Raw genomic sequence first — 13,611 nt, 5'->3', positions numbered from 1 at the left:
ACGATTCATATGAACATCCGTTAAATCATATCACACGCAAATCATCAAAATCTAAACAGTATCTTACTATAATTCACCAAATGTCCCACAGTGATCGAAACACAATGATCGTGATGATCGTGATCGTGAATCGTGATCGATAATCGTCTTCACAATCGCGATGTCGTATGTATTCCCGATACGTGTTTCCTTCAGTTGAAATGGGTTAGAATTCTCTCAAGCAGGGATTCAACCCATGTTCTTATAAAAGGTCTTTGTCCGAGGTTCGATCGGTGCAGCCGTGCAGCGATCGGTGCAGCTGTTTGTGCGGCACCCGGGAAAGCAACATCGTCACAATGAGAACAATGAACGTCATGCGAACGCGAATGTTATGCGGTAGTCCAAACCTGAGAATTCTGGAGACTAAAGCTGAAATTGGGAAAACTAAATAGCCTATTTTACTCCTGGAGATCCCAGGATTATCCACCCAAAATATCTTTGCGATCGGTTAAGCAGTTTTTACGGTACCTTCGAACAGACAGACAGACAGACAGACATTTGGTGAATTATAGTAAGATATTATAGAGCTGCTGCTTAAATACGTTTCAATGCACTCTGCTTTCAGGTTCGTGATTAATAGAATCTGAATTACTGAATGTGAAAACAATGATAGTCATGTATTCAAGTCCATAGGAGGATAGATTTTTTTTTTTAAATTGCATTAATTTTATGCATGAGCATTGCATGAGTCTCGTGAATATTGTCAAATGGAGTTCTACCTTTCTTGTTTTTTCTTCGATTCCAGCCTAAATCAGCCTGGAGCTCCGTATTGAACAGTTCCACATCAATTTGCATTAAAAAAACAGGAAACAAGCCTTGATGTAACCATATGCTAAGGAGATGATACGATAAGGTTCTCTTCATTGCTACTCGGCCTTAAGCCAAATAGTCATCCAGATTCACTTCGCACTAGAGGGATTGTCGTGTATGATTCCTCTGCAGATAACTTTGCTTGCCCAAATATCAGCCTGTGCTTAGTCTTGATGAGGATATGCTGATTTTTTTTTTTAAGTACTGCACAATAAGCCTGTATATTAAGAAGTTAATAACAAATGCTTTACTGGGGAGGGTAATGGGACTTTCAGGCCACCCTGTGGAGTGGGACTAACAGCATTGCTGACAATTTCTACAACTTCACAACACTCATGGTCATCCTTGCAATTCACACGCAAATAAAAATTTGACTCGGTCTATAGTACTCTGTCATATCTACATCAAGTAGAAGGTATCACCTGGTTTTCCACAATCAGCATGGACCTACTTTAACAGAATTATGCCACATGACAAACTATTGTGATTTTATGTATTTACTGACTGTAAATTTATAGCACAAGGCAAAATAATATGAACATTATTTTTCAAAAGTGTTTCAGCATTAAAAGAGCAAAGAGTAGGACAGAGAGCAGTGATGACGATGGAGGTCAAAGAAGGCACAAGAGATAAAACTAAATAAACAAGAAAGAGCAATCAGAGATTGCAGACCCTCGCCAGGACGTATTTTCAGTGGTTTTTAAGGCTTTTGTAGTAAAACAAATATGGCGGCCGAACCACGTGAGCAATGACGTCATCTTTTTTTTCTCCACCAATTTATGATGATGATGCTCAAGAAATTTCATCTTGATCAGATAAAGTTTTGTACTTGTCGAACTAAGATGTCATAATGGAGGCACATATGCCATCATCATTAACATACGCTATTCCACATGGAGAGTTCTTTACAATGAGCTTTGTCTCAATTTTTTCTATGTAGTGCTTTCGGAGATATATAGATGCAACGTTTTTCGGTTTTTCCAAGATGGCGCCCGTACCAATACCCTATGATGTCATAATTATCATTAACAAATTCTGCAGGTGGAGGTGCACCTATGGTGAAAATGTCATCAATCAGACCAACGGTTGCAGAGAAAATCATATTTATTGTGTGCGGACAGACAAACAAACAGACAGACAAACAAATGAAAATTGGTCAGAGACCGAGGACTTGTCTGGAATGTACTTTTTTATCGGCCATTTTGGATCATTAAAAGTAAATAATGACCTCTGCCAAAGTTCAAACGACGTGGGTTTAATCTCTACGTGAGAGAATTCCACATAGCTATTTGGGCAGTGTATAAGCTAACAGATCGCTGTCTCCATCAATCTTGCCAAGGCCGTAACACCTATCGGCTCAAAATCCTTTTAACTGTTGACTTGGTAGTTTTTACAATGAAGGAAACACGTATTGGGAGTACATACGACATAGCGATTGTGAATGTGACAGCTCTGAGGCGTCTTTCTCTTCATATCGCAGTGATGGCGAGCACCAACATGGCGGCTGTAAGATTATTATTGAAATTCTAAAGATACTGTTTAGATTTTGATGATTTGTGTGTGATATGATTTGACGGATGTTTATATAAATCGTTTAAACAGAAAAAGCCTTAAATTTCTGATATTTTGCCTTTTCATTTGGGCCTCCCAATTGAAGCCCCGCCCGTAGGTGCGGGTACCGTTGCCTGTTAGCAAAAAACGATTTTCACGTTTTGGGTGACCTTGAGCTTGGCCTTGGGTTTAGAGAGTTAAAAATTGGGCACAGTCTATTCCAGGGCAAGGCAAATATGTGTGTAAAGTATGGCGATGCTATGTGCAATGATGTAGACGTAGTACTGTGCACAGACAGACAAACAGACAGACAGACCAACCAACCAACCAACATACCTGCCGGAATCTATTCCGGCAAGTAATAAATGAAAAATCATTCATAGAGCGACACTTGGCAAAACAGAACAAAGTAGAATGGCACTCAGTAGAGCATCCTTTTGACCTCAAAAATAATTTGTGGTAGAATTCAGTGACATGATATGCAAATCGTCTTCAAAGTTTAAGTTAATCGGTTGAAAATTGACAATTTTAGAAATTTGGCCTATGTTGACCTTTTGGTCGATGTTGAACTCAAAAATAGTTGGTGGTTGGTTTCAGTAAGCTGATATGAATATCCGATTCAAATTCCAAGTCAATCGGATGAAAATTGAGGATTTTAGAAATTTGAAAAAAGTGGTTGACCTGTGGCCTATGTTGACTTTTTGGCCTACGCTGATCTCAAAAATGGTGGTTGAATTCAGTTTGCTGATATGTAAATCACATTCAAATTTCAAGTGAATCGGATGAAAATTGAGGATTTTTGAAAATTGAAATTGTTGTTGACCTTTGCCCTATGCTGACCCTTTGGCCTACGCCGATCTCAAAAATAGTTGGTGGTTGAATTGAGTTAGCCGATATGTAAATCCTTTTCAAATTTCAAGTCAAATGGATGAAAATAGATGATTTTAGAAATTTGAAAAAAGGTGGGTGACCTTTGGCCTATGTTGACCTTTTGACCTTTTGACCTCAAAAATATATAGGATATTGTCGGACCACGAACTCTACCATTAGGTGAAGTTTCGTGAAGATCGGTTTCAAATTGTGACCTGTAGGCAAGTATAAGTGAGCGGACAGACAAACACACACACAAACAAACAAACACACAAACCGAAATGATCAATTACTTGCAAATTTTTTTTTTTTTTTTTAACCAAGTAACAAACTGACTCAAATGCAGTAACCTCTTCTCTGGCGAGGGTAATAATAAATTAGGCAGTCAAATGTTTTGAAACTTTCATCCATTTGTCTTTTAATTTTATATTAACTGTACAGCTGTTTCAGTCACTATCCCTTGGTGTCATCAAGACGATATTAAACGTCTCACAATGAAGCCCATCCAATAGCATGATTCCTTCTCCACTTAGGCAGATTAATTATCTTCAATGCAAAAAGCTCAGTTTATTCATTCAAACTTTGTGTTTTGGATAAAATAGCAAATGTACTAATCCAGAAGTTCCTAATAAGAGGGAAGGAAAGCAATGCCAGTATTACATGGCAAATGACTGGTGTATAAATTGTTATGTTTCATCTTTCTTGACAGACTGTGGAAGTGGCTATCGTCTAACCGTTCTTGGAGATTGTCAAAGGCGAGTTGCACGACTGTTATGGAATTCAAGTGAAAATGACAAATTGTTTTTGCCTCAAGCCGCGGCAAGGCACCATTGATTTATTGCATTTGCACCTCATTCCATCTTCTCAATTATCCCCTGATAGCTTCAAGTCTCAGTGCCTCAAATACAAGGGCTGTTTATTTAACTACACAATGGCAACTTGTTCGTTATATCCAGTGTGCGAATTGAGTGTGGGCCTACCTCATTACGAGGAAATGTAGCCTAAAATTATTGTATGTAGCCATGGCAATCCTTACTCGGCTACAGGCTCCCCTCTGAGCTATTGAAGCAGACACAGGCATTTTAAGGCAATTTTCCCTGCTAGAGCGGGGGTTAGCCTTGCGGTCCCCATGACAATCTTCTCCATTTTGCCATATTTTCTACATCTCTCCTTGTTATTGGAGATAACATCTACATCTCCCCTTGCCCGCATTTCTTCTTCCACCATCTTTAGCCAAGTCTTTCTCGGTCTTCCCCGTCCTCTACTTCCTTCTACATTCATTTCCATCACTCTTCTCAACCAGTCGCTTAATTATGATGTCGAATGAATGAAAAGTCATTAATTCACTCTTTATGGCCTGAAGTTTCTCCCCTTTGTGTTGCATGGGTGGTGCTATTTCAGGAAAACTAAAGGAAAGAATTTACGTATTTTTTACAGTACAAAAGTACCATAAGACGTTTTAATGTACTGTACTGTAATGTGTAAGCACTGTATTTGCACATTTTTGAGCACTCCCACATATTTAGCATTCCTACACACATGAGAAGAATGGTGCAGGGATATGGCGCTTGCCTTCGAGGTGTCTAGTCTGTGTTTGAACCTGAAATTGTACTTTTTATGTTATCTCTTTTCCTCTTTATTTCTCTCTTTCTTTATCTATCTGTCTAGGGAGAAGTGAAGTATTGCAGAATTTTCTCTGTAAGGCTCACTTGGCTGCGCGTGGGTGGGTTTGAGGGTTGTGGAGTAGTGGCTGAAACCAGAATCCTATCCGGGCTCCTCCTGATGACTCCATTGCAGTATTTGATCTTCCATTTGATTCCTGAACGGACTATAAACTTTGGGATTGGTACTTCACCGCCAGAGAATTTTGTTGCAAAATGCACCACCATTCTGAAATTTATCTCTTTGTATTACATGGGTGGTGCGGATACATTAAGCCGGTGGTCCTGTCTGCTAAGCATTAGTTGGCAGACTTTAATATCCTTCCCATGGTATCTTTCACAAAGAGTCGGCGAGTTATCAACGGCACCCTGAACAATCTACTGCCGAAACTGCAGGTAGCAAGTACTGATCTGGTCTTTTTGGACATTCCTTAACACCAGGTTACACCACTTGCTGTCTCAGGGTGGGACTTGTGCACGTTGCAGTTCCTACACCATGCCACATATGTACGGTCATCTTCTACTCAACAACAAATCAAATTTCAACAAATCAAATCAACAAAACAACAACATTTAGCACAATAATTGGCACTGTATCCTATCACCTCCTGTTCTTAGCATTGTGCTGTATTTTATACTGCATTGAATATTTATTGCACTCTTTGCTTCGTTATTCAGATGTTCCTTTGGCTATGGAGGTTTCGACTGCAGTGATGGTAAGTTTGTACAAACACCCCATTAAAATGCTTGTGTTTGAACCTGAAATTTTACTGAAAAGAACTCCAATTGTTTGACCATTTTTAGGGAACAAAACCCCCCACTAAAATTGTGATTTGTAAGATAAAGGAAATAATTACACATACAAATGGTTGCATTTCTTGAGTAAACGTCCAACCAAGGTCAATAATATTTGTCCGGTCAGATGAGCAAAAGAAAAAGGCATTTTGATTTTTTTCGTTAAAATATAACAATTTTCAAACACCTGTTATGAATACACGTTACTTGTAGATATCGTCAGGGAGCATGTGCAACAAAATAGAATCCCATGGGATTTTGGTGGTAAAAGCAACCCACCCATCCAGATGTCTTGTGGGAAGCCCAAGTTATGTTAAAAAAACAACTTGTTGGCAGCCTGATGTATTGTTTTGGCCTGATTTATGGGCTCGACAAAAATAGGGCATACAACAACAACAACAACAACAACAACAACAACATGCATTTTAAGGCCATTTTCCCTACTAGAGCGACAAAAATAGGGCATCATTTCACATATTTTCAGTTCACCAAAATTGGTGAGTGGTCAATCAAGAATGTATGTGCAAGTGGTGCAACGTTGCTTTCAGTCTGATCTATTGAAGCGTGAGCACACTTTCAGGTGGGAAAGCGTCTGTGTTCTGGCAATGGCTTTTCCTGCCATGCAACTCCATGTCAGTTACCCTCAAGTTGTCGTGGTGTGTGGGTGTGCGTCACACTCTCTTGTCATGGCATGGTCCCTTCAGTGTATACATTGAACTCTACATGTTATTTGAAAATAAATATCAAATGGAAATGCTTGGCACTATGTCATATCTTTTAATTGTGTTTGAAAATAGGTGTGTGTTGGTTTGTAATGCTGTGTTATGGTTAGAAAATTGACAAGAACATTGAGGCACTTACTTGCACTCTAAGGGGCTTCACCAACCCCTTCACTGAGGACAGTGACGAGCTCTTCAACTTGGCCACCAAAGCAGTGATGCCTCAGAGGGTCACCCAGGGCCTGTGTGGACAGAGCACTATTGGCCAGCAGTTGTTTGATGACTTCATCTGCAGCCGCATAAATGGAAATGCAATCAACTTGTTGGCTCCTATGAAGAGATGTCAGCTAAATACTTGGAAAATCACAGGGAAGCGAGTGGAGCTCAGTCTGGGACCGAAACTGGTCGAGCTCAAAGAGACTGAAGCCTCTTCCCCTGAATGCTGGTGGTGTCCAAGTCCCGGCCAGACGTCAACCTCGAGGAAGCTGTTGGCAGCAATGAGCTCTCTGTTGTGCCTGAGTCCCTGTTTGCTGCTGATGGTGAAATGCTGCACTGCTGCATGAAGAGCAATTTGATAGTTATCTGGAGAGACCATCAGCAGCAGAGAGCAATGACCCAGGTCCAGACAGTGATGGCATGCAGACTGGACATAACGAGCAAACAGATGACAGGAGACACAGACAGCAGTTGTCCATCACATCACAGATTCAACAAACATAGCCAAGATTCCCATGAGGAGGCTGACGTGTCTCATGGTGACACCAAGAGGGACCCGTCGGGCTACTTTGCCAAGAAGCTTCTGGAGAAGGCACATGCAAATGGGGCGTCCAGTTGTTGTGGCATGGAGGCATTCAATGCAGAGCAACACACACTGATAAGAGCTACCTAGACAGTGATCATGAAGAGGCCGATACCAAGCTTTTTCTGCATGCCGCTGATGCCACAGCCTGTGGGGCTACAAGCATCAGAATCTGAATTCCTGACATGGATGTATTCATTCTGGCTGTGCGACGCTATCCAGAAGTATGCAAGGACGCAGCCTTTGTCACTGGAGCTGGAAGACGGAGTAGGTCCATGTCACTCAGTCCCATCTATGATGCCTTGGGTTCAACAAAATCGGCAGCACCACCTGATCTTCATGCAAAGAGGGGCAGTGCTAACACTGGTAGTTTCACTGGCAAGGCGAAGCATGTCTTCTGGAAGGTATTCCAAGATGTAAGTGACAGCATTGTAATAGCCTTGGCAGACCTTGGCACCTCGGTGATGCCAAGTGATGAGACAGCTGCTGCCATTGAATAATTTATCTGCAAGGTATACCAACCACAGATCCTGATTACTTCGGCGAAAAAATTGCGATGGTGGTTGTTTAAGAAGAAGCAAGCAGAATCAGACAGGCTCCCACCAAGTCCAGATGACCTGTGACAACGTATTCTGCATGCCCACCATCAGACCATAGCGTGGAATCATGATACCACAGCGCAGCCTGTACTTCCATCTCCTGCAGACTACGGGTGGAAACAAGATGGGGATGGGTGGACTCAGTCCTCCACACTCAGTCAAATGGACTCCCATCATGACCACACAGTTGCCGGCACCATCATCATCATCCGTTATCCATCTGGTCAAGTGCACATGCAAGTTGCAATGCCATTCTGCTAGATGTTCCTGTTGGAAGACAGGGCTCAAATGCACAGATATCTGGATGGTTTTGCATCACAGGACGATATCGATGATAACTCATCACCAGCGAGTGATCTTTTTTTCGAATTTTAACGTCATAAACATTTGTAGTTATATTTATGACAATGAATGAATGAATGAATGAATGAATGATCGTTTTAAGGCCATTTTCCCCACTAGAGCGGGGGTTAGCCTTGCGGGCCCCATGTCAATCATGGTTCCCTGTTTTGAGGCAATGTTTTTATGGCCGGATGCCCTTCCTGACACCAACCCTTGGTCACGCTCTTACGATGCGCAGGGATATGGCGTACCTATTCTAAACCGGGGAACACACCGTGATCATTCATCCCAGCAAGCTGGTACTCAATTTGCCGATCTCGGAAGGATGACAGGCTGAGTCATAGTGAGTCAACCCCCCTGGCGTTAATTTAGCGATCGACCGGGATTCGAACCCAGGATCCTAGGATCCCAAGCCGGCACCCTAACCGCTAAGCCAACACCAGACAAACAGCACGTTATTAATTTTGAGTTTGAAATATAGTTTGTGTTTGAAATATAGAGGATTTTGAGAATGTACGGTGTCTTTTCAGTCAAATACAAGCAATCACAATGTCGATTAAATGTTTTTTCCAATAGCTTCCCAAAAACTTTTGAACATGTTTCCTGATTGCCAACAAGTTTTTTATTGTTCACTGGGGTCCCCTTTGGCTGCCTCGGCCAGTGGTTTTCTTTCAGCACAAAAGTTCCACGGAATTGCACATGCTCCCTGACCATAATGATTATATCGAAACTTCATTGTAATATGTTATTGAGTTTTTACACTTTGTGTATAAATTATACCCATGTGACATTTACACTAAATATGTTGCCCACCGGTACCACCACCAGCACACCTGTTGCATTTGGTGATTGTCGCTGTGGTTTGCTTCTGCTTTTGCTTCCTCCTTATCATTCTATCGGTGAGGTTATGGAGGTAAGTTATGTTCAGATTTTACTTTATGAAACACGCTTCTCAATAGTTGCCATTATATTTAATTTATGTCACAGTTGCTCTTTAATATGTAGTAAGCTACACGAGTGTAAAAAGTGTGTAAAAGCATACTGTCCCCCTCCCACACTTGATCCTTGCTGTGCCCTATCTCAACATAAATGACTTGATCCACTAACCAAATGTGGTGCAGGCGTTCACGACGCGCTGTGCATGACAGCAGACCGATCAGACTCTCGCCATACCCAGCAGAGGTACCCAGTGAGAACGGTGTGTGCTTCAGGCCGAGACTCGCCAACACTAAATGTTCCTACAACAGACAGCTCAGCAGCTTCTCGGTGAGAGAATGAGTCACAGCTTAATGGCGCACAACATTCTACTATAAATATGCTCATATGCAGTTATAATGTGCCTTAAAATATCAAATATAATATCAAATAAATAATATATCAAATAATGTGGCAAATAATATATCAAATAAAAATAATATATCAAAAATATATCAAAAATAAAATATCAAATAAAAATATCAAATTAATATAAAAATAAAATATAAAAATAAAAGATCAAAACTCAAACAATGCCTTAAACAACAAGTTTTATTACTTATACAAAAATATAGGCCCATGGAAGAGCAAGTACAGATACATTCAAAGTACACCACCCCCATGCCAAATAAGCAAATAATATACCCTCCAGCTTGCGACATTGCTGGGGCGCCTTCGGTGGCCGGCGAATGCTGCAGTGCAGCACATCGACGTTATTGAGTGGGAGAGGTGGGCAATAATTGATTGATTGCGTAATTAAAATAAATAAATAATAATCGTAAAATAATTAATTTCTTAATCAATTGGCTAATAGCATACCTAAACCACCAGTGTTCATCTGAAGCTGTAACTTTTTGGAAATAAATTAAATAATTAATTAATCGAAAAAATAAATAATTAAATGAGTTATTGAGTTATCAATAAAAAAATTAATCCATTAATCAATAAATCAAGAATAGCCTTTACAGCCACATCACTTGGTCATTGCCATGTCCACATATCAGCTTCCTAACTCAAAAAGTGCCTGAGATAATGGCCAGAAGAGAAAATAAATAAATATAAGTATTTAATTTATCGATAATAATTAAGTAAGTAATCAATCAATTGATTAATCAAAAAGTTTAAAAAATACCGTTTTTCCCAAAGCACTTATTATTGTGCCAAAATTTGATCTTCCTAGCTCAAAGGATGGCTGAGATGTCGCCCGGACAAACAAACAAACAACCGGAGTGAAAACTGAGTACTCCCTTTTGGCGAGCGTCATCGCAGGGCCCCGATGTCGTCATGCAGCGCCTGGAGATGGAATAGGAAAGGAGTGGTGTATAAAAATGGCGACATACTGGCAGTGGGGCAACAGGCAGATGCAACAAGCAAGAAATGAAAGAACAGAAAAACTGTGGGGGAATGCAACATTTCTGGGGAAATGCAACAAAATGCACTGAGTATCCACAATTTAGAAGAGTTATCCTAGTAAATGGCAGGCACGTTGAATAAACTTGCAAACTGCAAATTCACTTCATACCATAACAGTTTTGTTTGTTAAATCCTCTTCTTCATCCTTGCATGTTGTCATAAGCTTTTTACATTTGTAGAGTTATTTGATAAATAAATTGTTTAGTCTTATATTGGACACAATTGCAATCTTAAATGTGTTATTTTGAGCTTGTACAAATAATTTCTTCACTTATAATGACTGAAACTATTTTCCCACAGGTATCCAGCCAGGAGCCTTTTGGTGCGCAGGACTATCTGAACAACCGAAGCAGCTATACAGAGGCGTATCAACTGTCATTCCTCAGCCATGGGCCTTCATGGATAAACTCCTCATGCATGTCCGATGGATTGGGAGAACGAGACTACTTTTGAGGACATATTTATAGAGCATCACATAAATACTTCAGTCTTCTTGAAGATAGCAAGTATTTGGGGCCTAGTGGCTCTATCATGGACCATCCGTATTTGCCATTCACTGCTTGAGCAAAGCAGACGGACAGATGCGTACAGTGGAAGTTGTTCATAAAGCCTTGCTTTATACATTAAGTAAAGACTTTTGGATGCTTGGATAGTCGAGTCATTTTAACAACTGTGTTTGGGCGAGAGTGATGGAGAAGCTGTCACGTTCAACAAAATGAAGGCAGCGACTACTTTTGAGGACGTTCTCCTATAGTGTGACTACTGCTAATTCTGCTGCCTCCATTCCTAGGTGATCGGGTCATTCCTGACATTTTTGTACAAACCTTTCCCTCTTTGAGGCTCAGGAAATGTATAAAAAAGAGGATATCATTTTAAAGGTTTGTCCCATGCACTGACTTGTTTGAACTTCTCTTTTTGTTGATGTTCTCAATATTATTCATCAGAAACAAGCGTGAAAGCTTTTCCATTTCTTGGTTGTCTGCACTTGCTACAGCAGCCCCATTATGGATCAACATTGAGAGCAGAATTTGAATGTGTTACGTAATGTTGAATAATGTACTCTTGTCTTGTTTTCAAAGCTACCTCCTCGGGGAAGATGCAGAGACAATAATATCTCATGTTAAATGTATTCGTCATTCACAGAACCCTTGAGGGATAAGCAACCAGGTTCACATTCAACTTTGTATTTGTGGGATAGGAGGGTTTGGCTTATTGCAAGTTTGTGGGTTTAAATCATTTTATCCTTAAACCATCAAAGATGTTTATAACAGCTACCTCACATTTTGAATCTTGAAAAGTATGAAAGGCAAGAAAGCTATGTGTGGGAGATAACTATTTTTGCTATAGACCCGTCGCAACAGCCCGGATCATCAGCAAAAATATCCTCCCCGGAATACCTTTCATTTTTACCCTCCTGCTTACTTGCTCCATCACTATAATAACCATGAGTGGGCCGAGAGAGCTTCCCTGCCTAAAATTGAGGTTCCCGCATAACTCCTCCGACATCCTAGGACCAACCAAAACTCTTCCCTTTGTTCCCTCATACATCCCTTCCACCAACCGAACTGTTCCAGAACTCCCATCCATCTCAGTGTCGCCATCACCATCTCTCTTCGGACAGTGTCAGAAGCCTTCTCCAGGTCCACAAATCCCAATGCCATTTCACTTTTCAGCTACAACCTAATCTCAATCAGCTGTCCAAGTGTGAACATCCCATCTTCTGTCATCCCCCCACCTTTTCTAAACCCCTGTTGCTCTTCACCCAACTCCATCTCCACACTCTTCCTTATAATCCTGTCCAGAATCCACTCAAATACCTTAATGACATGACTTAGGAGTGCAATGCCTCTGTACTTCCCTGGATCTTGAATGTCGCCCTTTCTCTTCCATATCAACAGAAATAGCCCTGTCCACCAATCATCCAGAATCATCCGGAATCATCCGGTCCAACTGATTTCGACTTGCGTCAGGTATTCGAAGCTGAAATTTCACTTGTGTCAGAGTATCCGACGACACTGAAATTAGCATCTCTGTATGACCCTCATCAATGCCTGGCACCGAACCTCTGTCTGAAACTCCTCCTCCATGATCTCCACCAATTCCACTTTCCCCTCTACATAACATGGAAACTCCAGCTCGCCGTGGGTGAAGGACTTGAATAAGAAAGGGGGAGTGGAGGACAGAGAGTTGTAATGGAGGGAGGGCAGTGAAGGGACAGAGCGGGGATGGAGTATTTGGGGCTTTTGGCTTTGGGGGGAAGGGAAGGTTGGGGGCTTAGGGTTGGGAGTGGGGTTGAGGACTTGAAGAAGAAAGAGGGAGCCACAGGGTTGAAATATGAGTGAGAATGAATTCGAAATTTTCAAAATGTTTCATTTCACTAATTGTTTTGTAGAAGTTCAAACAACGTATCCAACACTGAGCTTCGCAGCAAAATGGAAGTGATTTTTGCTCACGCTTACAAGCAGCAAGGATGGTTGATGAAGATGATGCTTGCTGACTTCCAAGCAGATGGAAGAAGACTTTATTGTGTCCCATTCATATATTTACATCTCTTCTCAAACACAACAGACTTCAGGCAAATGATGGAGTGGATAGGGCAGAATGCTTGGAGGGTACAACATGGCGTCTTTTGTTTGAATTAATCAGCAAAGTGACTGCTAATCTTAAACTTCTTAATTTTGGTGCGATGTGGTTATCTGTAATAATAAATGTTGTGTGTGTGGGGTGGGAGGCAGTGTGTGTGTGTGCGTGGGTGTGTGTGTGCATGGGTGTGCGTGTGTATATCCTCCATATCTCCAAAAAAAATGAAACATAGCGGCCCAAAACTTTGCATGCACACGAAGGGAACTCCAAGGGAGTGCATGAATGAAAACTGGATACTTGGCTAAATTTAAACACCCCTTTTGAAGATAATTAATGGGGTGCTTATGAAAAAAAGCCCATCTTTTCTTTAATTTGGGCCTTTCTTTCTCTCTCTTTACTCCCTACCTCTATTTCTTTCTCTCTCTTTATTCCCTACCTCTCTTTCTTTCTCTCAC

The 13,611-nt window shown here is 41.0% G+C and overlaps 1 protein-coding gene across 1 annotated transcript in view; it reads left to right on the top strand.

Moving 5' to 3' along the window:
* The window catches only part of LOC137430326 (uncharacterized), an 82,594-nt gene extending 71,125 nt beyond the window's left edge, over positions 1–11,469 (top strand). Inside the window, exons 9-13 of the mRNA XM_068121113.2 lie at positions 3,980–4,025; positions 5,610–5,647; positions 9,014–9,098; positions 9,307–9,451; positions 10,874–11,469. Coding sequence (XP_067977214.2) covers positions 3,980–4,025; positions 5,610–5,647; positions 9,014–9,098; positions 9,307–9,451; positions 10,874–11,026 — 467 coding nt within the window. The 3' untranslated portion in view covers positions 11,027–11,469. The remainder of the gene's footprint in view (positions 1–3,979; positions 4,026–5,609; positions 5,648–9,013; positions 9,099–9,306; positions 9,452–10,873) is intronic.
* Positions 11,470–13,611: the final 2,142 nt, after the last annotated feature.

The sequence above is a fragment of the Myxine glutinosa genome, chromosome 6, assembly GCF_964187855.1.
Source record: "Myxine glutinosa chromosome 6, kmMyxGlut1.1, whole genome shotgun sequence".
NCBI classification, from domain to species: domain Eukaryota; kingdom Metazoa; phylum Chordata; class Myxini; order Myxiniformes; family Myxinidae; genus Myxine; species Myxine glutinosa.
The sequence above is the reverse complement of the archived record's forward strand: the minus strand, read 5'-3'. Positions and strand labels throughout refer to the sequence as shown.